This window comes from Neolamprologus brichardi, chromosome 5 (assembly GCF_056152115.1).
Source record: "Neolamprologus brichardi isolate AB-2024 chromosome 5, ASM5615211v1, whole genome shotgun sequence".
Classification (NCBI taxonomy): Eukaryota; Metazoa; Chordata; class Actinopteri; order Cichliformes; family Cichlidae; genus Neolamprologus; species Neolamprologus brichardi.
In genome coordinates this window covers 7,325,678-7,353,617 of record NC_142108.1, presented here as the reverse complement: position 1 = coordinate 7,353,617, position 27,940 = coordinate 7,325,678, and the positions used below count along the sequence as shown (strand labels likewise).

Genomic DNA, 27,940 nt, shown 5'->3' with positions numbered 1-27,940 from the left:
AATTGGCTGCCCTGGGAAGGAGAGGGCCACTCTCACAGCCAATGGGAAGTGCCCCTGTCACTCTAATCAGGTCTGATAGAGAAAGTAGGAAACGTGTGTGTGCCCGTGCACATGCTCCGACGAGAGTGGCTTTTAACAGAGAGCAGCTTTGTTTCACTTGTCTTCGTATGATCCAAGATGATACAAAGTAGCGTCAGGCCTTCATCTGCAGCTTATCCCCTGCACTGAGGGACAGACATGAGCTGCACGGGCACGTTTTTTTTGCCAAAAACTTGCCCTGAGAGGCATGACCATCGGTGCTTTGATGGAGCGCCATGTGGCAGAGATCAGTGGGTCTTAGTGGGAGCTGTGGACAGTTGCACATAAGGACGGCAAGGGAAGAGGATTACTGTCTCATCAATACAAATCCATACAGGGAAGGAGGCTGACATCAATATGCACAGAGATATAGGCAGGGGCTTTGAGTGAGCGTGCACGGTGTAAACATCTGCACAAGAGGACCACAACGGTGAACTCTGGATTCATTGGGGGAGGGGGGGTTGTTGTTGTTTTTTGTGCCATCCATCGTTCTCACTGTCCCTCCATCCCCACCTTCTCCATACCAGACAAGAATGCCCCCCCACCCAACCCCCAATCCTCTGTTTGAAGTCCCATCTCCATCTCTGCGCTCCTACACTGTCCTTCCCTTCCTCTGCCTGTCTGAATGTCATATCTGTCAGCCTCGCTCCTCCCCGCCTCCTGCAGCTGCAACCGGGGCTACAGACGCCTTCATTGTCCTCCTCTTCCTCACCCTGACGCTTCTGCACCCGGCCACATCACACCTGCCACCTGCACAGGAGGCAGAGCCCTGGGACCTGAGCCGCGGGGGCTTTCATCCACTCCTCACCTCGCCCTTCAAGAGCCTCTCATCCCCTCATCCCGGCGCCCTGTCACTGAGGAATGGCCGGTGCAGAGGGCCGTGGCAGAGTGGGACACAGAGCTCCTGTTGTAAAAAAAAAAAAAAAAAAAGGAAAGAAAAAAGCGTGTTTTAAGCGGAGCCAGAGGGAATCAGTGCAGGTGAGGCGTGTGTTTGAGGGCGAGTTTTGCGGTTAGATTTGACTCATATTTCTTCTTTTTGATGATATTCCTTTATGGCTGAGTATGAGGAGTGGATGAACTGAATGAATGTATGTCATGAGGAGCGTGGACCTGAGAGTGTGCGCATAATAACATGCTGACAGTGAGGGTGGTGGCTCTGTCTCAGTGATTTATGAGAGTGTGCTGTGAAGGGTCCTCTGAGCAGGATATTGTTCCCTGACTGGTGACTTCTGCCTCTCTCTCTCTTTGTGTGTGTGTGTAGTTGTGTGTGTGTGTGTGTGTGTGTGTGTGTGTGTGTGTGTGTATTTGAGAGCAAGAAAGATTAAGAGGGAGAGTACTGCAGGTGAGCCCTCAATGTAATCAATCACCACCACGTCACCAAGCCTAGGGACTTGTGGATTACCTCTTCAACTGATATCTAGTTTGACTCCAAATCTTTTTTCCCCTTCTTTTTTTTTTGCATATTCATTATTTCTGGCAGATAAAGGATGAACACACTCTGCATCATTACTATACTTCAGGAAAGGAAGATAATAATCGACTCCATGCCTGAGGGGGGACCGTGACAGCTCAACCGCATGGCCCAACCAGTCCAACACCCTGCACAAACCCCACCATCCACCTCAAACACACACACACACACACACACACACACACACACGGTTTGCCACATCAGGATACAGTGCTGCACACGAATTCCGGTTCAAACAGTATTTTGCTCGGTTTACACCAACAGATAAACCGCAGCTCTTCTGTGACCGGTAATCATATCCTGGCCCAGAACTGAAAAGACTGAAAGGCCTCCGATGAGCCACAACAAGACAAACAGCCGTGTAGGGAAGCGAATGCATCAACAGACTCATGTTTGACACGAGCATTAAGGTGCAGCCACGTTCGATGGCATCTCCGTCAGAGTAAAATACCAGTGACAATACAAGTAGCATTTACATACAACTGTAAGAGCGTTCCAATTTCTAGCTTTGATACCTTCTGGTCCTTTTGTAGGTAAAAAAGACACAACCTGCAGTAGTGTGCAAAAGTCTTGAGCCACCCTTTATTTCTTAATATCTTCTGATGGGCCAGACTTTCTTTTCATTTTTAAAGTAAAGGTCTGCTGAAGGTCTTTTTAAGTTTTTATTTGGACATTGACTGCTTTTTCACTCATTTTAAATTGTATCTTTAGGCTGTTCCCATTTCTTTAGCTGAATCTATAGAAATGCCAAAGAAAACAGTTTGATGGGTATAAACTTGTATTGGAACAACAAAATGATTCCCAAAGAGCTATAAACTGATAATTTGGCCTATTTCAGCGAACATTTTGGTCAGTATGTGTTTGCTGATATACGATACACAACTTTGTCCCTGTCATGATTGCAGCCATTAAGGCAGAAACTTGCTTCAATTTAAAATAAACATTTAAAGTTTCGTAACTCCACGAAAGATTAAGTAAATGAGTTCATGTTTAACTTGCAACTTGATAAATTATGTTGATGTCATTCATTCTAAAAGATGTGTTGCATATATATTAGTCTCCATCACAAGGTTGCCTCTGTATGATGAAGTGCTGCTCTGAAGTTAGAGAGAAAGTAAGCTCACTGGCCACTTCATTAGTTACACCTCTCTAGCAGATCCAGTAAGGTGTTCAGAAAATTTTGTCTGTCGTCCAACAGATTTGCCCAATTTCCTATTCACCTGCGTCCCAAAGGTGCTCCATTAGATTCATGTCACGTTCAAGGAATCAGTTTGAGAAGATTTGAGCCCTCTGACAGCAACAAGGCATTTTCACCCAGAGACCCGCCGCTCCCAGTAGATCAGCAGTTTCAGCCCACCTGGCACTAACATCCATGTCACTTAAATCACCTTTCTTCCCCATTCTGATGCTCGGTTTGAACTTCAGCAAGTTTTCTTCACTATATGTTGTTAGATTGGCTCATGAGGCATCTGCTATAACAGGTATACCTAATTAAGTGGCTGATCGATGTATTTGTTAGTGTTCTGTCTTTAAGGTCTCAATGTCATTTAACACTTCCACATAAAAAAAACCCAGTCTCTGGTGCTGAGGTGGACGTGAGCCCGCTGCTGTGAGAATGAGACTGTGCGACTCTCTGGACTCACGCCGCTCCAAATCTCCACTCGAGTAAAAACATACAAACAAAATCACCATTGTGTGGTCTTTCACCAGCAACCAAGCATCAGTGCTAACAGACATTGTCTTTGCTCTCTCCCTGCTGCGTATTTACTGAATGATTATTGTATGGCACATACAATATGCGCACACTGTCATTGTGAGGGGAACTGGGCTGTTATTATGGAGCAGGAAATGACCTGCCAGGACCCCTGGTGACCTCTGAGGGAAAGCGATGACCTCAGACTGACCCTTCTGTTTGTCCTGAGCTCATACTGTGCTTGAGGCAGGTCAGCTCCTCTGCTGACTGGGTAGGAGAAGGCCATAGGTGGGGTTACTTTCAAGCAAGGAATGCAACAATGAGCAGGAAATTCCCTCTGAAGTGCCAGTTTTAAATGAACTAGTCAGTGTGGAAAAGTGGCTTTTTCTGGTTTTGATGATGTCAGGATGGCACAGCGTAAAATTTTAGTTATCTCGGTATTTGAAGGCACAAGTGGGATCAAAATGCAGTTTAATATGGTTTGACTTATTTTCTCCAGCATGGTAACACCTTAGTTATTGACACAAGCACACCCCCTTTTGATGAACCAGGGGTACTGCATGCCAAAATCACAAGTCCCAACAAGAATGAGTCTCTCAAAACTTTATTTCAAATTTGACAGTTTTCCACATTACTGCCCATTTCACAAACGTGTTTTCCAGCTTCAATGTCTTTTCTCACATACAAGATAATCTCTTTTATTGTTTAATCTCACAGTCAAAAAAACATTTATACCAAGAAAAATGTAGAAAATAAGACTGAGGGACATCTAAAACAAGCATTTTGGGATGACAGAATCAGAGCTTTGGATTTTTTCAAATACACACGTCAGGCAGGGGAGAGTAAAAACAAAATGCAAGTGCAAAAAAGATAAAGATGGCAAAAAAAAAAAGCAAGTCATCTTCGAACTTAAAAGTTAGAGATGATTCAGTTTTAAAGTACAGCATACGAGTAAAGACAGGAGACTGAAAACACTCGGGCTGTTCAGCTATTCATTTCAAAAACAGTCCCTTAACCCTTAACTTCAGAGTGGAAAAAAAAAAAAAAAAGACAGATTTGAACATGGAACGGAAGAACAAATCTGTGACAAAGTTTTAGCTCCACTGAAAAACAAACAAAAAAAGCCAAACAGTTGTGATGAAGCTGCTCTAGAGCTGAGTGACTTCAAGTTTATCGCAAGGCACGAGTGTTTGGATAAACCCATCACTACCGTAAGAGCCGGTGTTCATAGTCCATGTCTGGATGGTAAAATACTAAAACAAGAAAAGTGTGAGCATGAGTCACTTCATCAGATTCTCATAAAAAAAACAGTTGGTTTATGTTACGGCAAGGGTGCCTGTCAGCGTGTTGCAGTTTAAAGGGCATCCAGCAGACTGTCGATGCGGCCGACGAGCTCTTGCCTCTTGCTGGTCAGATTCTTCTCGCTCTCGATATAGGCCTCCTTCTTGACTTTTCCCGCCACCAGCCTCTCCGCTTCCTGGCAGGAGCGGCACACCAGCTCCTTCACCTGGCCGTCCAGCTTCTGCACCTCTCCGACCTGATGGGACAGAGAGGTAAGGCACTACTGCTGCGCGTCCCATTAATAAAAATCTAATTTTCCTCACAATCTCCCAAAATCACTCACCTTGTCGGCCAAGTCAGAGCCCTCTGCCTTGAGGCGGGCCTGCAGCGAGCTGATTTCATTGGTGAGAGTGCGGTGGTCGGCCTCTAGAGTCTTCCGGCCGCTGTTGAGCGCCCCCGTGTCGCGTGACTGCTTGTAGCGGTTGACCACCTCGTCCATGTGGCGGTACAGGCCCAGACGTTTGTTGACCAGAGTGAGCACCTGCTCTGTGATGGATGCGACCTTCATACGAACCTCAGCAGCTGGATCCTGAGCAAAGACAAGAAAACAGAGTGAGATGAACAGAATGAACACCATAAATCTACTTTTGTGCAGGGTAGCTGCTTAATGAGGAGAGATCAGGTAAAATGAGCCAACATCAACTAGAAAAGTGTTTTCATACCTTTGTGATGGCGAAGTCCAGACGTACATAGATGATAACGGTGAAGAAGAGTATGTAGAAGGCACCTACAACCAAGAGAGGCTCCTGCAGCATCAGGATCTTATTGAAGTTATAGTGAACCTGGTGATCAGGAGAGAGGGGGGCACATAGAATCACATGGAAACAGTTTAAATGTCAGCGCTGTCATCATTATATAGCCAATGTGTGCAATCAATAATTACATCGTACTGATTAATTGCGGGAAACCCCCCCCCCCCTTTACTGCCATTTTTATACAGCTCTCAATTTTACCGCTCAGCACATTCACACTCTTCTGCCAGTCTAATCAGGCTGCAGTATTTCCCCCAACACTATCGAGCATGAAGCTTTTTTTCTTTCCCTTTCTTTTTTTCCATTTTGTTGCAAAAATAACATAAAATCTGTGGAGAAATAAAGAAAAGCAGTAAGGATCTCTGGCTGTACTTGAGCCAAGGCCACTGTGATCCAGTCAGTGTGTCAGCCTATAAGTTACAATTTTTCCCTAAGCTGAGAAATTTATTTCAAATTAACAAGTACTCAGGTAAGTTAACAAAAAGATTTGCCAGGAAGTTTCTTCAGTGTGAAGTGTTAACCCCTTTTTTTGACAGACAGAAAGAGATTACAATTGTAAAAAAGAAATGTTATGAATCAATATAACCTCTATGCAAATGATATTAAATACCTAGCTCACTGACCTAATGCTACAGCAAGAAGTAAGATGATCAAGTTATCAAATAATTAAATCAGTGTGTAAAATGTTGCTGTTGTGAAGTATTCAGTGCAGACCGGTGTCTGCCAAGATCTGTTGAAGCCAAGAAAAAACAAACAAACTGTACAGCTTCAACATACTTGGACACGTGGTTCATAAACTTGTGGTAACCAACTCAAAAACCTGCTTCTAAATATTACGTGTTCGTGTGTACACATAAAACACGTTGCTACCATGTTAGCATCAGCGCAGATGGTCGTTAGTGGAGACCTATTTTTGAACTATGAGCTCAAAGATGATGCAGCTAAGAGCCTCCAAGCCTAAATTTACTGTGGCATTATATCCTCGCCCTGATGATACTGCATATTGATAAAGAGTGACAGGTTCTAACTGCTTCCTTAGTTACAAAGAGAAGACCACTTCTGACCTGAATAACCTCAAACCTGAGACACCATGAATGAATTTTTGTCTTCTTCTACGGTGAATCTTACCACGAAATCCTGAATGTGCTGCTCCACCAGGTTGTTCTTGGTGGCCACCAGCACTGGCCGCCCAAAAGTGTCCAGGTATGTATAGTGCAGCTGGTTCGGCATGCGACTGATTTTGTAAGGTGTATCCACATGAATGTTTCTGAGAAGACAAGACAAAGATATAGAAGGGAAAATAAATATCAAGCCCTGTAAATGCTCCTCAAAGGAGATACTTTAGGTGTGTTTGCACTGACCTGGCTCCCTCTGGCAGGATGATTTTCACAGTCATTTCATCAATCACCTGGTCATCATACACATGGTCAACAAGTCTCATCTTCAATGCATACTGATCACCTGGGATATACAATGGAACGACATATAAGCTAAGGCATCCAGAGATTCAGTGTTTAATTAACAAAATTGGTGATCAGAAATCGACTCACCCAGCATGTAAAGGTACTCATAACTAGGCAGATTGTAGCCAATTATGTAGTGAGTCTTCCAGCCTCCAAACAAAGGAAAACGAGGCCTGACCTCTACCTCCACTGAGTCATCCAGAACCTGCAAGTGGGAGGTGGAGATGTTTCCAATCTCATCCCGATAGTAAACGTCTTGGGCCGAGGCAGGGAGGATAGTCTGGTGAGGAGAATCAATATAATTATCACAGAAACTGTGAAAGCTCAAATGACACTGGTTGGGTCTCTAGAAGAAACAAACCTTGAAGGACTTGATAGATGAGATGCCGCTGTCTGACTGACGCTGGTAATCATAACGTGAAAAGGGGCCCTTCAGAACGGCTCCGGTGTGCCTCAGGTCGATGGTTTCTTCCACTGCAATGTTGCCCCAGTGAGACACCTCAATGGTACGAGTGATGCTGCTGATGGTGAGGAAGGGTGTGTTGTTTTCATAATGGATCTTCATTGTGTCCTGGACAGAGGAGAACACAAGCAAACAGCAGATCAGTTTAGCAGCTGTTTTGCAGCTTCGCTATAAGCTAATCAAACCTGGTCAGAGCTGTACCTTGCTAAACGGAGCAATGTCGCGGAAGGGTCCATACTCAATAATCTCATCGGTTTTGCTTGGGTTGCCCAGCTTTGTGTAGCTCTCCGCGGTCTTGGACGCAAGGCGGACGCGTGTGGTCTGGGTGCGGGTTGGATACGGGGAGTAGAAGTAGTGGTCCCCCTGGAAAATCACCAGCTGACGCTCAGCCTGGGTGATGTGTGTGGGGAAGGGCTTCAGGACGTGGCTGAACGTCATCTCCACCTTGGTCTTCAGCTGAGCACCTGCAGCCAAGCTGGAGGGCAGCTGCACTTTATAAAACTCCCCACTGTTTCAGAAGAGATGACAGAGAGGAGCACAGGTAAGACATATTTGATGGATCACATCAGATTCTCAGGACATGCACGAGTGCACGTCCAAGTTAAGAAATCCTGTCCTTTCACCAGAAACCAGCAACCCTACCATCTTCCAGAAAATAAAATGGTGCTTCAAATGCACCAGTTCTGCAGTCTGTTTTCATCATGTAAAGTATTTATAATCTGCTTAGTAGACAGTGTCTGATCTCTCACCTTTGACCCTGAATTGTTGTCTGCTGTAGTTCAAGTGTGCCATCCTCCTCTTCATCACCCTTCACCTGTGAAAGCATGGCAGTCAGAGAATATTTGTGTAATGTATGCAGTTACTTGCACGATAAGTCTCTTCTTGAATAAATGGTAAGCTTTTCAAGTAATTTCTTCATTACTTTATGAAACGTAACAAATATCTTATCGTTAGGTTTGCTGTTAGCCAATTTAGGTTAGTCGCGTTGGTTTGCAGTTTTTGTTTTAATAGCATTAGCTAACTTCTTGGCTAATGCTAACTTCATTGGTCAGTAGCAATGTTGTTACTCGACTAACATTGTTATGATGATGCAGGAGTGCCACAAACACAGCCATATAGGATCGTGCTACAACACTACAGGACTTTGAGGGAATCGTTTGTAACGTATCTGTTATTGTGTCATTATTCTGTCAAACAGGAGCATTGTTACGATTTCATTCATAGTGGAAGGGGGCAGGCCTGTGCGCAGTCACACACGGAAGTAAGCTGCCCAGCGCATACGTGTCATTCAGCCACTGACAGAGCGTGGAGCCCCGCGGAAGTCAATGTCTTGTTACCCACATCCATGGCACTTTAAAATAAATATGGCTCTTCTGGGCATAGATAACTACATTTCCCGAACTGGGGTGAATGCACTGCACATACCGAGCTCGTAATATTTGCTACTGTTAGCTAACTGTGGCTATGTGACTCCCCACTTGCAGAACTCACTGCCAACAGAATCACACTGATGAATCACACATAGCCAGTAGCTTTGCTTCCATGCATTCAATGAACAAGCCGTGACCTTTTACTACGGGAGGGCACTGACTTCTGCGGGTTTGCTGTTGGCACCTCACAAAAAGAAAAAACTGCAAGCTGTAAAGACAGTGCATAGCACTGCATGTGTAGTTTGCAACAGAATAGCTAACAAGCTAAAGCTAGCTAGCCGGCTACAGGCGGAGGTGTTAGCGCCGTTTCATTCACTGATGTTTAGCTCACCGAAGCTCCGATGTATGCCAGATGCGGAGCCAGGTCCTCCTCCACTGCGAGTATGAAACTGTGCACGGCCGAGTTTCCCTGGTTAGACAGCACGATTTCGGCAGTGATCTTGGCCAGATGCGTGCTCAGGTCCACTGTCCTCTTCACATCCTCGTTTACCAAACCGTCCGCTGAAACCTGCGGACCCAGAGCAGCCAGGAGCAGCAGGTAGGCGGTGAACATCGGGGAGGTTTGGGTCATGGTTAAAATAAGATAGGAGCTGAAATGCTGTAGTTACTGAGTTAAGAGAGGAAGAAATGTAGAGCAGCAAAGAAAGGCCGCCGTGCCGCTCTACATCGGAAAGGATGACGCCTCATTCAGTACGACGTGATGACGTCACTACGCGCACTTTTGCAACGTGCAGTGCGTCGGAAGCCGTTGCGAAACAGAAAAGCCGTCAATTAACGTGGCTTTCAAAAACTGTTTTGCAAACTAAAGGAATCATACAGTTTGTCGTTTTTTTCTACAGCGCAAAAGTCAAACATAATGATGGTGGTCGTCTCAATTTATCACTGGAGTAACAACAAACTTATTGTGTTACTTCCATTTCTGGCTGTGATGACGTAGATCAGCATGTTTGTACGAAGTACAGCAAGCCGAAATAGCTCAGTTGGGAGAGCGTTAGACTGAAGATCTAAAGGTCCCTGGTTCGATCCCGGGTTTCGGCAGCAGTGGGGAAACTTTTTAAAGATACAGCTCGCCGTTGTGTTACCACAGTTTTTCTCTTACCACATTGGTTTTTGGTTTTACAGCACACTGAGCGCACTATCACAGTAATTACATCATATCTGGTATTACATTTGTTAAAAGATTTTAAAAATGTTAAAAGATGAAGGGGGAATCAACTACAAAAATAATTACAATACTCAACTAGCTTTTCTTCTTTTTTTTGCTTTTTCATATATTTGTGTTGCTACTACAGACTGTTGAATGGTTGCATAGTGCATTGTTTGTCCGAGATTCTGAGATAAGCTTTTAATACAGAAAAAAAAGTTAGTGGTATCACTGAGGGCATATATATACGTCTGCTCCATTGACTGTTTTTCAGTTTAAAATGAGTCTTGAAAGTACAGTCATTAACTCTTTGGGTTCTTTAATAGAAAAAACAAACAATGATTACTCATGAATCTGCATTGATTATTGTGTAATACATCTTCCGACAAACTGATGCATTCTCATACACTTAGAATACATTAAATCAACAATCAATTAATTCAGTAAATATACAGAGCTGTGGATGTTTTTTTGGAAGCCACCATGTTTTCGCACCATCATCAATATACCATTCTGTCTTAATCCAATTACAAAAGGCAGAAGAGAAGAGAATTGGTACATACTCATGTACGTGGATTGGTCATGCAACACAGAGCACCTGTATAAAAAAGCCCAAAGCCGACTGTACTTCCTCAGGAGGCTGAGGTCTTTTAACATCTGCAGGAAGCTCCTGAGGATGTTTTACCAGTCGGTGGTTGCTGGAGTACTCTTCTATGCTGTGGTGTGCTGGGGGAGCAGCACAGCAAAGAAGAACTCATCCAGGCTGGATAAACTGATCAGGAAGGCTGGCTCTGTGGTCGGCATGAAGCTGGACACTCTGGTGACAGTAGCAGAAAAAATGACACTAAAGAAACTGCTGGACATTATGGACAATGCTGGGCATCCTCTGCACACGGCCATAAACAACCAGAGGAGTCTGTTCAGTGACAGGTTGCTTCTCCCAAAGTCAAGAACCAACAGACTTAAAAACTCCTTTGTCCCTCACGCCATCAACCAACAGACTTAAAAACTCCTTTGTCCCTCACGCCATCAAACTGTTTAACTCCTCTCTGTAGGGGAGAGGGAGGGGAAACAACTAAGCTGTAGTGCCTTTTCACTGTGCAATACTTTTTGTTAATATCCAACAGTGCAATAGACTTCAATATGTGAAATGTGCAATTCCCTTGTATTCTTATTCCTATTTATTCTATTTATCCCTTTTGTATACTCTGTATTTATATATATCTCTGTATTTATATATGTGTATATATGGTATATTTCTGCTCACATTCTGTAACTTCTATCAGTGCTGTGCTATTGGAAACAGAATTTCCCGGAGGAACCCACCCGAAGGATTACTAAAGTTTTATCTAATCTAATCTAATCTATGTTCCTTGGAGGCAATTTTAAATTAATGTCTGAAGCTTCAAGGATTATACCTATATTTTATCATCTGAGAAGGGGCCACCTTCACAAAAAAGTGAAACATGAAGGAAAGAAACAACATGACCAGCTTCTGGTAAAAGGTCCTCATCTTCCTCCTGACCCCAAGCCGCATCTTCTGAATTATATAATACACATGGGACTAAACATACTCCTTTATTCCAGATATTGACACAATTACTTATTGTGTTTAGCTAGCTCTCATCAGCTGTCTGACAAGAGCTAGCTAAACAGCTCGTTATAAGCTGATATTATGCCAGGTAACATTCGGCTCAAGTGACCTAAACAATTTGATTCCATTTTCACATCGTTTTCATTAATGCTGGCAACCGGCAGAAAAACAGCAGCATTTACCATTTAATTTATCTTGACTGACTTTACAATTACTGTGATTACTTTCACAAAGTTTTACAGCCTCTAGAATAAATAGATGTGGACATATATTGACAGCTGAGGTAAGCAGCAGACTAACAGCTTACACTCACAAGAGAGACACAGTGGCCACCGTAGAAAGAATTGTGCAGGGATTAATTTATAAATAGATATAATTTATAAAGCTGGGGTCAATGACTGATTCTCAGTGTCAAGCAATCTTAAGCGTTTTAGTTATTCCAACCCCATATAGTTCCCACACACATATATAGCCGAAATAGCTCAGTTGGGAGAGCGTTAGACTGAAGATCTAAAGGTCCCTGGTTCGATCCCGGGTTTCGGCAGAATTAGGGATGGCTTTTAAAGCCTTTGCCATCATCAAATATGTCTATATTATACTGTGTTTAGTTTGTGTCACAGTAATTGCGGAGGTATGGAGGTATGCGGCTTTTAACCTGTAATTCATATTGTATGAAATCAAAATGCTAACCATTGTATGCATCACTTGATCAACTCACATGTCTGCATCAAGGCAGTATCTCTTAAATCATCCTTCACCTCTATGATCTTTTTTCTTCATGTGCTTCATGTGCATATGATCACTCCTGTGCTGTTTTACCATTTCATTCTTTGAGGTTCTCCCATCATCCCTCAAAGACCAGCAAATTTTTTGTCTTTTTGGGGAACCCACAGTCACAATTCTCAGGACAGGGTTATGGTCATTCTCAAATTTTGTTACTACTGTGCTATACACAAAAAAAAAAAGCACCCTTGTTCAATCCTGGGTTTTGGCAGCTAATACAGCAAATTCTAAACATGGGTCAGATAAATAATGTATCAAATCCCTCAGGAGAAAAGAGGAAGAATAGCAGCAAGCGAGTTGTAGAAACACAAACTAATGAGTGATTTAAACTTCGCGGTAGGTAAGTGGCTAATGTCGTTGGTGTATTTAGGCTTGTGCTGGTGCATAACATATTAAATACCCTGTGGTCATGGCCTGGTGTTTTATATGCAGTACAAGCCAATAGAAACTAACACAATACTTATTTCTTTCCCGTGTCCCATTATTTGTTGTGGTGAGGGTTTTTTTTGTACCCCAAGTTTTTTCACTTCTTTGTACATTCCCTCACACTCATTCTAATATTTTCAATGATCTCCTCCAGAAATTTACTTATATCATCCATCCATCCATTCGCTTCCGCTTATCCTTTTCAGGGTCGCGGGGGGCGCTGGAGCCTATCCCAGCTGTCATAGGGCGAGAGGCGGGGTTACTTATATCAGTATAATGATTATAATTCCCTGTATTGAGATGATGATTGGTTTTTTTCTAACTGGTAAATTCAAAATCTTTGTTGAAAAAGTAGCAGGAAACTCACAGGAGGAATTGATAGTAATGAACAGGCCAATCATTTGCCACATGTAGCTTCATTTCATATATACCCATAGCCTGTAGCACTTTTCTAATCTAACTAAGCACTCAAAGCAGTCTTTAATATACCTTTGTACATTGTCTAACACTCACACATACACTCCAATGGATGCATCAGAGGCAGCTCTGTGTTCAATATCTTACCTCAGGACACTTTGAAATACAGATTGAAAGAGCCAGCGATTGGGGAACCAACCTACCAATTGGTAGATAGTGTATGTTTAATTCTGCCCCAGCTAGGGTCAATGACTGATCCTGGATTTCAAATAAACAATCTGAGATGTTTCAGTTCTACCACCTGGCCAGTCGCCAGTGTGTATTTCTTTTCCCACCCCATATATAGCCGAAATAGCTCAGTTGGGAGAGCGTTAGACTGAAGATCTAAAGGTCCCTGGTTCGATCCCGGGTTTCGGCAGATCAGGAGTGACTTTTGACTTAGTGCGAATGGAGTATTACCTCAAGTTAAAACCTTTCTGCCAAGTTTCCCTATTTGTCAAGTACGTTGGATAAACTGACAATTGTTAAAAAAAAAAAAAGTTTCAGCTTTTAACAAAGATTCTTAAGTAAAAAACAAACAATAATCATAACAATAATAATCTGATGAACTGATGGAAGCTCTTTAAAAGATGAGGTGACATTGGACAAAAACAACTTCAATTCTTATAAGTTATAGATTTCAACAACATATACGACATGTAATTTTAGCTTCGTAGTTATAGAAACTCCATAACGAAATAAAATAGTGGAATTTCGTAATAAGAATAAGTTACCTTACTTTCATCATTGAAGAGTAGTCAAGATTATTTATTTTACTCCATATATAAAGGTCGAAGTCCTTCCATAATGTTATATATACAGTATGGGCAAACATTAGCAACTGTGTGTCACGGTAACGCGTGACGTCAGCGCTCATGACGGTTCTTGTTTTGGAGGAAGTGAACATAGCTCCGCTAAAAGCTAGCACGTTAGCTCGACAGGAAAAGCGAGCGTCAACGGGAACTGGACAAGAGAGCATTTTACCAAATCGTTAGACGAAGGGAGTTAAACTTCGGCACTGGCAGTATTGATTTCGATAAAAAGGGTCATTTGAGAGGCTCGCTGTCAGAAATAAATTAGCTGTCGACGCTGTGTACGTGTTGTTTTGTTACGCCAGACATTTGGAGGAGCCGTTAGCTTGCTCGCTAGCCTGTGCGTTAGCCTTCCAGACGAAGCAAAGGAAAAGTCCACTTTTGACATCTGTTTGTTGAAGGACCACTGCCCAGGTTGGTTTGTGGTGACTTTGATTGTTTATTTTAGTGATAGCATATGATAAGAGTATAGATGTCGTTATCTAAGTTTTAAATTGGTCAATCAGGCTTGCGTAGCTAACGAAACGTTAGCAAAAAATCAGAAGTGTCACAGATGTGGTAGCTAGTCGACACTGTCCAAAAAAGAAAAGGAAAAACGCCCCAACCCCCATTATTTTGAAATTATGTTGTATTTATTAGTGACAGTGTTTTCAAGCTTCACCCTTTTGTTGCATTTACTCAATTAACTATGTAGCATTTGGTGTTTTAAATGTGAAATTTTTTTCTGACTAGCTAGCCCCTTGCAAATACGTTCAAAGTCTTCACGACCGTTTGCTTCAATGCAAGTGCAACATTGTTTTACAATGTATAAAGTGAAAATAACTACAGTTAGCCGGATTTACAGTTGAGTCCTTATCGATGGATCCTACCCCTTGGTGCACCGAGGCCAGCTAAAGTACTTATTATGCTCAACATGCTTGCCAAGTCATGGTTCCGTTGGTCCTGTGTTTTAACCATGTGATCAGTCGCTGACACAGTGTCATGGGGCACAGATTATGAGAGCCGCATAGCGCTATGCTAGTTTTGCCTCGAGCCGTGGCTACTTGTTCTCATAATGGGGTGATCTGTGAAACGCAGCATAATCTGTGATTAGGATCTGTACCTTCTTTCAGTAATGTTGTCTCCAAGATTAAAAAAAAAAAAAAAAAAATCCCGATTGGACTGATAAAGCCTTTCTGTAATTGAGTTTGGACTTTGGTCACTACAGCAGTGAAATGTAGTTATTAGTACGTAGCACACTCGGTCCAAGTCGGAAATGCTCAGTGATGTCTTGAGCAGGCACAAAGGATGAGGATATTTGACATCTGGATTTTAGTTATACACATACAAACAAACGAACTAGACTTGTGATCAGCAGGGTCTGGGATGTTTATTGCAGCTCTTGGATTTTGTGTCACCCCTTAACAGAGATTAAACAATGAGAGCAGGATGTACTACATTTGAGGGGGGGTGGGGTGGGGGGGTGGGAGAATAGAAAATGGCTGACAACTATAATACATTGTCCCATTTCCTCAAATTTAACAAACGGGAACTGTTTATTAAGACTTATGAACTAAATTGTGAAGCTAAACGGTGTGCAATACCTGCCTTGTATTTGGATAAATGCAGATTTCCGAGAAGACATCATCAAAATGTATTCATACCCTTTAGGATTTGGAGTAACTGGGCATGCTTCCATTTCTTTTGACGCTTGTTTTTATAAACCTCCAAGAATGGTCACTTCAAAATGAAACAATGTAGTTTATTCCATTGAATGGTGTATATGCTATATAAATAGAACAAAATGAATACTTTACAGCATAACAAAAAGAACCAAATGTCAGCTCAGATCAACGGCCTCAACATTGCATTGTTATATTTTGAGCCTCGTGGTACAGTGTAGCCGTTTTCTTTGTTTCCAAAGTGAAGAAAAGACAAGTACAGGAGCAGTTGGTGCAGTTGGTGCACTTAGTCTTAGTCTCGTTTGTCTCATTTGAGCTTTTCTAGTGCTTACTTCTCTTCTCTTCTAATTAAGTTTGTTGTCTTCGCGGCTGTGGCACAATGACGTCGAGGAAGAAAGTATTACTCAAAGTCATCATCCTTGGAGACTCGGGGTAAGTGATGCTGAGCAGCTGCTTCAATACTAAAGGGGTCTGAATAATGGCTCACTTCAAATTAGACACCAGTAGGAATAAGTAGGATTTATAAGCTTTACAAATGAGTTCATTGTGGTGATTTTGTTTCGTTTGTTTCTTCCCTTCATGTGTGTTAAATATTGTTCTGCAATTTTTGTTCTAGAGTTGGGAAGACCTCGTTGATGAATCAATATGTGAATAAGAAGTTCAGCAACCAGTACAAAGCCACAATAGGCGCTGATTTCCTGACAAAAGAAGTAATGGTGGATGACAGACTTGTCACAATGCAGGTACTGCCAAAATATGCTCACAAGAATACTGAAAAACTGAATGAATTGTTAAGTCTTATGTACCATGACAACTTTGTTTATAAAGCACTTTATAAACAGCTGCAGCGGACACAAAGCGCTATACACAAAAATAAATAAGTACATTGAAAACAATAAAAAAAGAAGTAAAAATAGGCAACTATAAATCAGTTAAAACAACTAAGATCAATGGCTCATGCTGGGTCAAAAGCCAGGAAGTATAAATGCGTTTTAAGATGAGTTTTGAAACTGGACAATGTAGGGGACCGTCTGACCTACAAAGGCAATTAAACTAGTTATACTTTTTTCTCATTTTTATTTCTTAAAAACTACAAAAAAAAGTGAAAAACTCAAATTAGAGGTAAAAGTTAGATGTGGTTAATTTCAACTATACAAACCAGTGTTGTTGGGTTGTTGTTTTTTTTTGTTTGTTTAATTTCTGTTTATTTGGGGCCTGTAAGCATAAAGATTCTTGTCTCTTAGATTTGGGACACAGCAGGTCAGGAGAGGTTCCAGTCTTTAGGTGTGGCATTCTACCGTGGAGCAGACTGCTGCGTCCTGGTGTTTGACGTCACTGCACCCAACACCTTCAAGACCCTAGACAGCTGGAGGGACGAGTTCTTGATTCAGGCCAGCCCACGAGACCCTGAAAACTTCCCCTTTGTGGTGCTGGGCAACAAGATCGACTTGGAAAACAGACAGGTGTGTTCAAATTTAACTGTGCCAGATGTGTTACATCATGTAAGTGATGCATCATCTTTTATCAAAACAGGTGTTGGTAATTTGTCATACGAATGGTTTAATGAAACAAGAATAACTTGTGTTTTGCCAGATATTTTTAACCTCACCATCTTCTTTGTGTTTCAGGTAACAACCAAGCGAGCACAAGCTTGGTGCCAGAGCAAGAACAACATCCCATATTTTGAAACCAGCGCCAAGGAAGCAATCAATGTGGAGCAGGCCTTCCAAACTATTGCACGCAATGCTCTTAAACAGGTAAGGTGATGTCAGCAGGAAAGCTGTTGGGCAGTTTTAGACACACAACTTCATGGAGACTGAGCTGTAGAGCTGCACAAAGACTCTGTTACCTTGTTTGATTTCAGGAGACCGAGGTGGAGTTGTACAACGAGTTCCCTGAGCCAATTAAACTGGACAGAAATGAGCGAGCCAAGCCGTCAGCAGAGACCTGCAGCTGCTGAGGACTCTGAAGATCTTCAGAGGGTTGTCATGCCCTCACTACCCTGTCTTGCCTTGTCTATATATCCTCTTTCCCATGGCTCACTATGTTATTCCCTATTGCCCAACATACAAGCAGCATCCCACTTATTGAGAATACTAGTATACACAAACATGCTGCACTCACCTCCTTATGTATACAAAGTACACATTTTCTATAAAAATCTAAATTTCCTAGCCCAAAGAACACCTCGAGGGAACAATACAACATTTATTTGTATTAAGCCTATGACTTCCAAGTGTTTTCTCATACTTTTTCATGGCAGTGGTGGTATGGGCTGATCTCACTTGGAGTTCTATGTTTATCAATGCTTTCAGTCCCAGTTTTGGTTGTAACAGTTTTTATTTGAATATGTCCAAGTGGGAAATCAAAGCATTACTACTTTAGTTATTTGTATTTCTATTTCTAATTTAAGTTAAACTTTTTTTTAGTGGTTTTCTTACTTTCACAGCCCACTGCTGCTGCATGAATAGTAGAAACACTGCTCCCCCTTCTTACTCATTTGTGTTGTGGCTTATGTTAGTTTCACTCTGAAACACTTGTTAATGTGGTTTCACTTGACCTCATAAAAATCTTTAAAAAAACATAATTCTGACACTTAAACAGGGATACTGTGTAAAAGTGTAGATGATATCATCATACTGCCTGCTGATTCTTAGTAATTGGTACAGAATTGGAAATGCAGATCGATAACAAGTCCATTAGACAAGTGTGTACAGATTCTTTTTTTTTTTTTGCTTTCATCTTCAGTAACTGAAAACTTGCTGAAACATCTCATTTTGGAGCCACAATAAACACAATTGTAGCTCAGGTTGAGAACATTGTGTGAATACAGACTCAGTTCCTGTGTCCAAGTGCTGTTCCTCTGTTGGGGAAATGAAGGTTGTAAAATTCCAGATAGAACATTTGACATGAACCAAATCAAGACAGCATGTCAGTCTACCAGATAGTCCTAGAGGAGAGATTTTTCTCGAGTACAAATTGTCATTCATAACCCAGTACTATTAGCTAGTACATTTCTTTTTATTGTCAACTGTTGCAACTTTGTATATTTGCAGACCTCTCAATCATTGTGTGGGGAAAACATAAAGTTGTGTTGTAAATCTCCATATCTGACTCTGCCAGATGCTCGTGTTGGCATACGATTCAAGTGCTTGACATTTCTTTTAACTGATCAGATCTTTAACTGTCTGTTCGTATTATTTTAAAACTTTGAAACAAGATGACATACATACTGTAACTCTGAAGGACAAATGTGGGGGGGGAAGAGTGTTGGCATTCATCATTATTATATTATTAATATGATAATGCTTAGCATTTACATTGTTTCAAGTAATAAGGGTAATAAAAAAACCTTGAATAAAGCATTATTGTGTCTGACATTTATTGATGAACTCTAAAATTGTTGTAGAACAATGAATTACATTTAAAGTATTCATAAGTACAAGTTAAAAAAATTTCTTAAAAGTTAAAACTTTTTCTTATACAATTATACAGCAGCAGAGTACAATAAGTAAGGCCTGAATGGTCTTTCAAACACTGTCGAGTTTTCAGTTCATGTATTTACTTTGTTCTTGGTTTCTTGTTGGTTCCCTGAAGCCACTGCTGAAGTCCTCCTGCAGACTTGCGCTGATTCTGTGGCTTGCTTTCTTGCTCTTCTTTACTTTCACTTGTGTGGAACTCCTTCCTCTTTGAAGGTGAACTGCTCGACAGCCAGCTTGCCATCATCTTACTGCTTGCTGTGGACTTTGGCTCCTACGAGTGAAAGAGTCAAATTTCTCAGCTGTAACCGCTCTTGTTAGTACAAAATGGCTAAAGTTCCCAGCCGCATCATTATATCTGATACCTTTTTGCTGTTGAGATCCACTGGTTGGAGGCATTCTGGAGAGTTGTTGCGCGTGTTGTTGACAAACGAAGAGACGGGGTGAAAAGTCAAAATATTTTTTGACTGGAGCAGTTTGAGAGCTTCTAGAGACTTCACCTCCCCAAAATCCAGCCATTGCCTAACCTCTTCCTCCCCATCAAGGATCGCTGGCATCCTAAAAAGCAGTCACAATGATTTATGATTTTACACAGCACGAATTAAGAGCATGTTTCCTGGTCTGGGATTCTTACCTATCATGGATGCTTTGCAGATTTGGGGAAGCATTCACAGTTATTACACTATATGAGTAAAGGGGTTCTCCACCTCCTGGTGGTGTCCAGCAGTCAAACACTCCTGCCATAGTTAGCAACCTCCATCCTGTCCACTCACCTGCAGCTTCTCCTCCCTGTTAAATACAGAGTATAATGGGGATTTCAACAATGCAACAGAAACACCTGGTGGACACATGCACATTTTTGTCTTGGCTCATCTCCCACACAGGAAACTTAATATCCGCCTAAGCTGCATTCTCTCTACTTTTGAAGTAGATGAAAAAAATGTTTGTGGAGCTTATATTGCAACAGAAAACCCAAAGCAAACCTTCATCAAACCAGAGGAGGCTTTGGCTGGAGGGCGCACTGACTCAGAGTCTGAGTTCTTTCTTTCCTCCTGGCTGGGTCCTGGCTGAGTCTGAGGGAAGTAGATGAAGAAAGGCTGCTTGCCTTTTTCAACCTTTTGCCACTCATAGAAACCATCAGCTAGGATGACGCAGCGCTGTCCTTTCAACATAGGGTCCTATAGGGAGATGGTAAAATGGTTAAGACACTCCTATGTAACAAAAACCGACAAGTAAAGCAGCACGTGATGCACAGGAAATGTAACATCGCTTGCTACTAGGTAAAGCACCTTGTAGGACTTCTTCTGCAATATATTCTCACTGCGGCAATTGCTGGTACTGTATTGCATCTTGCTGGGGTCACTCTCCTTAAACCATGAGGGTACCAGACCCCACCGCATTGAGGCCAACACACACTTATCCACAGGAGCATCCTGATGACAAAAAACGGACACAATATTCAATGCAAAAAACCCAGAAGGACAGAATATGTTTTTGAAGCCTGTAATATTTATTACATAGTCGGTCAACAGACACAAGAAATACATTAGCAAATGTTAACATCACGTTTTTAAGTTCTATAACTGTAATAAAATATATAAGGTTTTATTACGAGGTTAGACAGTGACTGACTTCACCTGGGGTCCTCTACCAAAAGCCCCACTTCACTTAAAAACGTCAAATCTTCCACCTCCCCCGGGCGCTTCCCCAATATAAGTTAAGCTATAACAAACTGTTGACATGTTAGCTTCCGTATACGTTATAATTACCTTGTCAAAATGCCTCCGTGACAGCAGGACGGGACTCATGGACTGCGGGTTCTTATTGTAGGAGGGTCGATAGTTGTCCGCGTCTCCATCCCTCCAGCGGGGCTGTCTCCTCTGCCCCCTTCGGTTTCTGTAAGAGCAGGCTCGTTTCAGCTCGTCAGGAGCAAGAGTGCATGCTGTTCTTCCACACATTTTAAATGAGACGAAGCAGAACTTTTCCAACACCTGAGAACGACATTAAAGATATCGTGTTAGCATGTTAGCCTGACTTTTTATCGAGCCACTGACACTATTTAGGACTACTTGCTCCACCACTTTTCCAATGTTGTGGTATATTTGACGTGCATGAAAAAGCTGTACTTACTTTGCCACTTTTAACCTCTGAGTTTGTGTCCGAGGTGAGGGTTAGAGTTCGGTGTATTTTTGAATATAGGGCGGGGATTTGCCTGTGCAAGAGCCGTGAAGGGGGCGCGGATGTACACGCCGTGACGTACACCGGCCCTGCTTCCATCTAGCCAGAGCCAAGATGGCGGCCGTACGGAGAATATTTTATACGAATAAAATAAAAAATAAAATAATTATTCAAATATTATATTATATTATATGATAGCTACAATGTTAAATTATAAATAAGTACCTAGCTCTTCTTTGTGCCACCAAAAAAGTACCAATACAACTGTGCAATTAAGACCACTGAAATTATTTATGCCAGTGCAACAGTTACAATGTAAAAATGAACAATAACAAAGAATGAAAATGAAGAATTAAATATATATTGCATTCCATAAAATAATATTTGGCATAAACGTAAAATGTTAAGCGATTTCCATCAACACGCCAACCAAGCGGAGTAGCTAATGTTAACGCCCAAATAAATAAGTAAACAGCAAATAAATAAATATTGCTCACATCGCAAATAGATAAAGACGGAAATGTTAGCGGCTTTCCACGAGTTGCCAAGGCAACAGGAAACAGGTAACGGTTCAGGCTCAGCATGAGCTCCTGACACCTGTGGGTCTCAGCAGGTGAGAGGAGAAACGCAATGGCGACATGTTTTATTGGAGCAGCTTGTGAGTTTACGGTGGTTAGCTACGATGCAATGACAAGACGGTGTGGTTTGTGTTTTAGAGATGCTAAAGTTCACTGGATTTATTATCGTGTCGGATTCCTGGCAAACATGAAAAAAAAATTATATATATATATATATATATATATATATATATATATATATATATATATATATATATATATATATATATATATCTTGTTAGTGTCTAGACTGATATGTGTAAATCTTTGGCTCCACTTCTGGCCTTCAGTTCAAAAGGTAACTAAAGGACATATCACACCCTGCAGGGGCATTGGACACAAACCTGACAGGTGTATCAGGTGTATCAAATTAATTGCCCACCCCTGCATTAAACCATGTCCACGTTTTGTGTGTAACTATGAAGCAGAGCACAATGATCCTCCTGAGGAATGAGAGCTAATGTCAGTATGGAGTCTCATCGGTCTGTCCACATGAACCAGGAGGGACACCAGACCACAGCTGGACACTGTGCTCCATGCCCAGAGAGTGGTGAGAGACACAAAACTATAAAAGAAAATACTGCCTCTGTCTGAACTTTCCAAGGAGCAGGCAAATGCAACTGGAAATCACTGGGTTGTATTTTCTTTCTGGCTCCATCAATATCAACTGATGCTCCCCAGTTGATTCCCAGGTTTTGTGCCAGTAATCCTACATTTATTTAAATTTCATTACCCCATTTTATTGTTAAATGTACAGATTATTACTTTAATAGAGGAAATTCTTTCAGAGGAAGCCATCATTGTTGAACTGAAACATGAACAGTATGTTTTCACACCTCAAGACAACTTGGCCTCTTTCTTCACAGACATGGCTTGTAGATCACAAATGCAGAATTAATCATGAGGTCACACTCAGGACAGGTGGCTAAGTGTTTGAATGCCAAAACTGTGCATTAAAGTTTCATGAGCTTGTTCCTTGGTCTTCACTTAAGATACTAAGCCTCTGGTACTACTACCCTAGTCTTTGTTATGCTGTACCTATCATGTGCCAACAACACTTGTGTTTAGTGTCCTTTATGCATTGGGTTTGCATGGGATACTGTTTGTGTTACACAGGGGGAATCAGAGGCTTGTTCGAGATGGAGAATGCTGGGATACAGAAAGACGACCAAGAGGAAGCCAAAAGCAACCTGCAAACAAGTAGATTCACTCTGCATCTCAGAAATCAGCTTACTGAATCATTTTCCCAAACTTGGGAGAATAATTTGCTACATCAGTTAAAATGAAGATTTACAAAACAAAAATTTATCAAATAGCTTAAATAAGTAAATGGCATGTAGCTCAGTAAAATGCAATGTGCCCAAACAAATGCCTTGATATGGTAAAACCTAGGCTAAAATCAAAGCAAAGGAAAAGAAGTACATGTTTACATAACTGAGCAATATGAGCAGCACGTTGGTGTGAAGGTCCCGGGGGGATTTCTACATGTAAGGTACATGTTCTCCCTGTGTCTGCATGGGTTCTCCAACTTCCTCAGGCAACCATTAGGTCAGCTGGGAATTCTAAATTGGCTCTTAGTGTTGTAATTTTTTAAAACATTTATTCATATATATTTTATGTTACATATTTTTTGCATAGTGTTATTGTTTTTAGGTTGTGATGCATCTATTTAGCCCTCTGGTCGACTCTGCTGCTGTAACAATAGTAATTCCCCACCTCTGGGTCTAATAAATGTTATCTTGTATTAGGATTATTGTCCAGCCAATAAATGCAGTCAATATATTCTTTTCAATGACTGGAATGTGATTGTTTATATGGTTGTGCATGGCAGCTACCCATCCTGAGGTCTGCTGCAATTATGTCAGCCTGCCTGCTCTTGACCTGGATAGACTGAGAGAAGCCAGGGTTCTCGTAGACAAAGCTGTCAAGGTAAGCCTGCACTCCAGAATGTGTTCAAATCGTTCATGTGTTTTCAGGATTGCGAAGCCATTGTTTGTTTGTCTGCTCTCTGTCCTCTCAGATGCATAAGGTGTTCTCTATCCAGGGCAGGTATCCTGTCATCAGGGAAGGGCTGAGGGCTAGAGGCTGGGTTGAGCGGTGTATGGTCTACTCTAAGCGTCGAGTTCGTCTCCATCAGAGCAGTAGGAACAGAACCGGCTCGAATTATGCTGTGTGTAGTGATAGAGATGATGGTGAGCTAGAAGCGTGGCTGATTCAGAAGACTAATCGTGGGTATCTCTGCACACACCATCATTTTATCAACATTTGGTTGTTCTTTTCAGATAACTCAAATGATGCTGAAAAAGATGCTGTCAGACTTCACAATGTCATGGTAAGACCAGCTTTTCATGTTGAGGAAGTATACATTGTTAACCTTGGTTAAACTGATTAAAATTACAGCCAATCTCAGATTCAGATCTCATCTCTTTCCTCTGCTCATTTCTGTAGTCTCGCCTGGTGTGGAATGAAATGGTTTACTTCTACTGGACAAACCGCAGAAAGGCCATCAACACAAAAAACCTGCATAAGGAACAGATAACTAATCATTTTTCAAAGGCATGCAACTTGACCACCAAGGTACATTTATTTGCAGTTGTTATTTCAGACAGCCTTAGGATCCACCTCTGTGCCCCCCATCATTACTTCTCTTTCCCGTTACAGACAGGCTTGTGTTTGAATCTGAGGAAACTACACTGGTTTGATTCGGCTGACCCAGACACCTTCTTCCCCCGCTGTTACAGACTAGCAGCACTGGATGAGAGGCATGCCTTCATTGGTTAGATCTCATTTTATGTCTTTTCAAGCTTGACCTCTTGTACTGTACCTCTTTGTAATGTTTTTTTTTTTCAGTTTTTATTTCTGCTTTACTCATCTCTTGTCATGGTGCTGGGTCGGTGACCCACCGTTTTGTGTTTATTAACATTATCATTATTATTATTATTGATTATATATTCTACTTTGAAGGTCTGTGTCTCTTCTTGTTAATTAGGATCAGCTGTGCCTCCCTTCGGTTTGCCATTTCATGTTCCTCTGTGTGTATATTTATAGTGTGGGGTTACCTTTGCTGGTTGCCGGTCCGTCCGTTAGTGGGTGTTCTCTGCGTCTTTCTCTGCTTCTCATCCCATGTTTCTCCCTGCATGTTATCGTTTCAGGTTTGTTTATTAGTTGCCCCAGTTTAGGTTATGTCTTAGTTCCGTCCTCGCCATTCTCGCTTTTGTTTGCTTTTACCTTCTGTAAATAAAGCTCACTCGCATCTCAGCCAGTGCCTGCATCTTGGGTCCTTTTCTCACAACGCCACACGGCTTGCCCCGCACACCATGACATCTCTGATCTCTGTGCAGATGACTACAGGAGGACTGCGTGCACCAGTCTTCTGAAGTACATTGTGGAGAAGGACCAATATGTTCAGGGAGAGAGAATAAGTCACACCATACAAGCTGTTAAGGGTATGACCTTTTCTCACATAAGTGTATATTACTCTGTTCAAAGAAAAAAAAGAGAGAGCGATCGGTGTTTTTTGTTCTTTCCTTCAGGTAAGAAGAAACAAAGCAAACGGCAGTCTAGCCCAGTGAATATTTCCCAAATGATCAACAAGGCACTCAAAGTTTGCGAGGACTTTCTGCAGAGTCTGGAGCACAGTGACATAGACGCTAACTTGGAAACACAGCAAACACCTGCACAGGAGTGGGCAGAGTTTTTAGACAGTTACTATCTAGTTGTGCAGTGAGTATGCATCACCATGTGCGTGTTAGAGAATTATCCAGAGGCTTTAGCAGACCAACATGCTCTTCTCAGTCAAGTACAACTCTGTTGTGTGCTTCCTTGCTCAGTGGTGGAGCAGAGATTGATAGCAGTGATTATTTAGTGATCCACTGCAAGGCTATGCTGCAGAGGATGAAGATAGTCAATCCCCAGCTGGAGATAGAAGGCATCCATAACATCTGGATCATCAAACCTGGAGCAAAGTCCAGAGGCAGAGGTGAGAGGCCATGCACAATCAGGCCTTTCCCAGATTGTCTGACAAAGTCATGGTTGACCTGTTTTACTTTCTTTCTAGGGATCAAATGTGCTAATCGTCTTGACCAGATCCTCGACCTGGTGAAGGGTGATCCAAAACTTATCAAGGAAAACAAATGGGTGGTACAGAAGTACCTGGAGCACCCCTTCCTTATCCATGACACCAAGTTTGATGTGCGCCAGTGGTTTCTGGTCACCGACTGGAATCCTCTGACCGTGTGGTTCTACAAAAAGTGCTACTTACGCTTTTCCACACAGCCTTACACGCTAGATTCAATGGACAGGTGAGATGAATAACATAAGAGGTGAAAATGAGAAAAAGGGGCAGACATGAAACCAGTTTGACATTAAAATAGAAAAACAGGAAGTGAAAGGCCGCACAGGGGCAACATTATTTTGCATGCCATTTTTGGCGGGAAATTTGATTTTCCATCTGTGCATCATTTGAATAGTTGTTAACTTTCTCCTCTGGGTATAGTCAAATTCTAACATCTGCCTCCGCATACTTCAAACAAATAGCAAGCCACAGTGCACAGTCTGTAAGTGCTTCCATTGAGCTGAGGGGGAAGAAACGTGGGAATCCTCGGAATTTGTGTATTAGAAATATATGAAGAAATTATATGAGTTTTGTCAGGAGGGATTAAGTTGTTGCAAACTTCAAAGAGTTCAGAATAGGTTGCAACTCATGTGGGATTTGGTTAACTATATTTACCGGCCAATTTGTTAGGTCCACTTGTTTGACTTCTCATTAATGCAAAAATGCAATCAGTCAATCACATGGCAGCAACTCAGTGTACTTAGACATGTAGACATAGTCAAAATGACCAGCTGATATACAAGCATGTCCTGTTTGTGTCTCCTGTAACACTCTTCTATATCCTAGCCTAACAAACTCTACCTCTGTCCAATAACAGTTTTGTCTTTTATTTTTTTAGCTCTGTGCACTTGTGTAATAACTCCATTCAGAAGCGCTTGAGGCCCTTGCTACAGCGGCACAGAAGCATTCCAGAAGACAATATGTGGTCGGTTGACCAGTTCAAGACATTTCTGTGCACCAAGGACCGGGAAGCTCAGTGGGATACTGTAGTAGTCCCAGGAATGAAGAGAGCTCTCATCTATGCATTACAGACAGCACAGGATCTGATAGACTCACGCAAAAACACATTTGAGCTCTATGGTGCTGATTTCATGCTAGGTACGTCATACATGACACACTGTATTTCACATTACATTCTCTGCATTCATTTCATTTAAATAACATTTAAATATTTTTACTGCTATAAGAACAGAATAATTATCAACAACTAACATGTTATAACATGTTCATTTTTCAGATCGTGACTTGCATCCGTGGTTATTAGAAATCAATTCTAGTCCCACCATGGCTCCATCAACCCCTGTGACAGCCCATCTCTGTGCTGCAGTGCAGGAGGACACTTTACGAGTTGTTCTGGATCGGAGAGTTAAGCGCACAGCAAACACAGGAGACTTCCAGCTCATATATAAAAAGGTCAGGAACAGCTTTCCCTTTGTTATGCTTTATGTATATTTAAATGGAGACAATGATGGAGTACTTCAGATGTTATTTTTCATCTTTAGGCAGCTGTGAAAGTTCCTCAGTATGTCCCTCAACACCTGCGTGTTGAGGGATTCAGAGTTAAATCCCCCTACTCGCTTCCTCCCCTGAAGTCCTCCAGCCGTGCAGTGCCAAAACACCGTTCCCCATCAAAGACAAGAGTCCCTCAGCAGAAAAAGTAAAGTCTCTTCCTAAGATACCATTAAAGGATGTAGCTCAAAAACACCAACAGTGGGTTTCTGCCACCTCCTCGTCTTCTTTCTCTCACCCTATGGTTACTCAATAATGTCTGACAACAGAAGAGATGTGTAACATCTAATAAGATAACAGTGTGGAAACTATATAAACGATTTCGTTATAGTGGTGATTTTGCATTAATTACAGTTTTATATATGGAAAGCCCAAAATAATCATGAAAAGGTCAGAAAAGAAGTTTGAGGGGTTAAAATATACCAACAGCGATCAGGAGGAGATAGACTGAAAGAACTGGTTTTGTGAAAAACGGA

The 27,940-nt window shown here is 41.8% G+C and overlaps 4 protein-coding genes and 3 non-coding genes across 11 annotated transcripts; 5 read left to right on the top strand and 2 right to left on the bottom strand.

Annotated features, from left to right (window-relative positions):
• Nucleotides 1-3,830: 3,830 nt before the first annotated feature.
• On the bottom strand, nt 3,831-9,386 carry rpn1 (ribophorin I). Its single transcript, XM_006784635.3, has 10 exons — nt 9,023-9,386; nt 8,011-8,075; nt 7,463-7,769; nt 7,160-7,369; nt 6,886-7,078; nt 6,697-6,796; nt 6,464-6,602; nt 5,246-5,365; nt 4,867-5,112; nt 3,831-4,779 (listed from the first exon to the last, which is right to left on the bottom strand). Exons 1-10 carry the CDS (start codon nt 9,260-9,262, stop codon nt 4,597-4,599), a joined length of 1,803 nt encoding a protein of 600 aa, XP_006784698.2. The 5' UTR covers nt 9,263-9,386; the 3' UTR covers nt 3,831-4,596.
• A 270-nt stretch (nt 9,387-9,656) lies between these two features.
• trnaf-gaa (transfer RNA phenylalanine (anticodon GAA)) lies at nt 9,657-9,729 on the top strand. The gene has a single exon. It is a non-coding gene; the product is annotated as a tRNA-Phe (tRNA).
• A 2,171-nt stretch (nt 9,730-11,900) lies between these two features.
• Nucleotides 11,901-11,973, top strand: trnaf-gaa (transfer RNA phenylalanine (anticodon GAA)). Its single transcript has one exon. It is a non-coding gene; the product is annotated as a tRNA-Phe (tRNA).
• A 1,427-nt stretch (nt 11,974-13,400) lies between these two features.
• On the top strand, nt 13,401-13,473 carry trnaf-gaa (transfer RNA phenylalanine (anticodon GAA)). Its single transcript has one exon. It is a non-coding gene; the product is annotated as a tRNA-Phe (tRNA).
• Nucleotides 13,474-13,967: 494 nt separating this feature from the next.
• rab7a (RAB7a, member RAS oncogene family) lies at nt 13,968-18,929 on the top strand. The gene is made up of 6 exons (XM_006784636.3): nt 13,968-14,320; nt 15,921-15,999; nt 16,184-16,310; nt 16,812-17,030; nt 17,196-17,324; nt 17,432-18,929. Exons 2-6 carry the CDS (start codon nt 15,947-15,949, stop codon nt 17,525-17,527), a joined length of 624 nt encoding a protein of 207 aa, XP_006784699.1. The 5' UTR covers nt 13,968-14,320; nt 15,921-15,946; the 3' UTR covers nt 17,528-18,929.
• On the bottom strand, nt 18,573-21,792 carry hmces (5-hydroxymethylcytosine binding, ES cell specific). 2 transcript variants are annotated; one of them, XM_087840587.1, is made up of 8 exons: nt 21,450-21,792; nt 21,177-21,323; nt 20,816-21,037; nt 20,336-20,479; nt 20,030-20,224; nt 19,681-19,835; nt 19,412-19,604; nt 18,573-19,320 (listed from the first exon to the last, which is right to left on the bottom strand). In XM_087840587.1, the coding sequence occupies exons 2-8, from the start codon at nt 21,321-21,323 to the stop codon at nt 19,129-19,131; spliced, it is 1,248 nt and encodes a 415-aa protein (XP_087696713.1). In that variant the 5' UTR covers nt 21,450-21,792; the 3' UTR covers nt 18,573-19,128. The 2 variants fall into 2 exon arrangements, with proteins under 2 accessions (XP_087696713.1, XP_006784703.2); XM_006784640.2 differs by having other exon boundaries at nt 21,722-21,770.
• Nucleotides 21,757-27,659, top strand: LOC102780472 (tubulin monoglycylase TTLL3-like). Of its 4 annotated transcripts, none has more exons than XM_035905029.2 (15): nt 21,757-21,837; nt 22,270-22,391; nt 22,958-23,041; nt 23,673-23,770; nt 23,862-24,033; nt 24,124-24,173; nt 24,290-24,418; nt 24,503-24,617; nt 25,183-25,287; nt 25,375-25,564; nt 25,672-25,820; nt 25,899-26,142; nt 26,794-27,053; nt 27,193-27,368; nt 27,458-27,659. In XM_035905029.2, the coding sequence occupies exons 2-15, from the start codon at nt 22,292-22,294 to the stop codon at nt 27,614-27,616; spliced, it is 2,031 nt and encodes a 676-aa protein (XP_035760922.2). In that variant the 5' UTR covers nt 21,757-21,837; nt 22,270-22,291; the 3' UTR covers nt 27,617-27,659. The 4 variants fall into 4 exon arrangements, with proteins under 4 accessions (XP_035760922.2, XP_006784700.2, XP_006784701.2 ...); XM_006784637.3 differs by having other exon boundaries at nt 21,773-21,837; nt 22,267-22,391; XM_006784638.2 differs by having other exon boundaries at nt 21,801-21,882; nt 22,267-22,391.
• Nucleotides 27,660-27,940: the final 281 nt, after the last annotated feature.

What these genes read in the sequence shown, in the direction of transcription:
- rpn1 (XM_006784635.3), bottom strand. Translation starts at nt 9,262, where the DNA reads ATGACCCAAACCTCCCCGATGTTCACCGCCTACCTGCTGCTCCTGGCT. An exon ending in ACAACAATTCAGGGTCAAAG is followed by an intron (nt 7,770 to 8,010) that starts GTGAGAGATCAG and finishes CTTCTGAAACAG; the next exon opens with TGGGGAGTTTTATAAAGTGC. An exon ending in ACATTGCTCCGTTTAGCAAG is followed by an intron (nt 7,370 to 7,462) that starts GTACAGCTCTGA and finishes TCCTCTGTCCAG; the next exon opens with GACACAATGAAGATCCATTA.
- rab7a (XM_006784636.3), top strand. Translation starts at nt 15,947, where the DNA reads ATGACGTCGAGGAAGAAAGTATTACTCAAAGTCATCATCCTTGGAGAC. An exon ending in ATCATCCTTGGAGACTCGGG is followed by an intron (nt 16,000 to 16,183) that starts GTAAGTGATGCT and finishes TTTTTGTTCTAG; the next exon opens with AGTTGGGAAGACCTCGTTGA. An exon ending in ACAGACTTGTCACAATGCAG is followed by an intron (nt 16,311 to 16,811) that starts GTACTGCCAAAA and finishes CTTGTCTCTTAG; the next exon opens with ATTTGGGACACAGCAGGTCA.
- hmces (XM_087840587.1), bottom strand. Translation starts at nt 21,323, where the DNA reads ATGGAAGCAGGGCCGGTGTACGTCACGGCGTGTACATCCGCGCCCCCT. An exon ending in CTGCAAAGCATCCATGATAG is followed by an intron (nt 19,605 to 19,680) that starts GTAAGAATCCCA and finishes ACTGCTTTTTAG; the next exon opens with GATGCCAGCGATCCTTGATG. An exon ending in TGGATCTCAACAGCAAAAAG is followed by an intron (nt 19,321 to 19,411) that starts GTATCAGATATA and finishes TTTCACTCGTAG; the next exon opens with GAGCCAAAGTCCACAGCAAG.
- LOC102780472 (XM_035905029.2), top strand. Translation starts at nt 22,292, where the DNA reads ATGAGAGCTAATGTCAGTATGGAGTCTCATCGGTCTGTCCACATGAAC. An exon ending in TGAGAGGCATGCCTTCATTG is followed by an intron (nt 24,618 to 25,182) that starts GTTAGATCTCAT and finishes ATCTCTGTGCAG; the next exon opens with ATGACTACAGGAGGACTGCG. An exon ending in ACGCTAGATTCAATGGACAG is followed by an intron (nt 26,143 to 26,793) that starts GTGAGATGAATA and finishes TTATTTTTTTAG; the next exon opens with CTCTGTGCACTTGTGTAATA.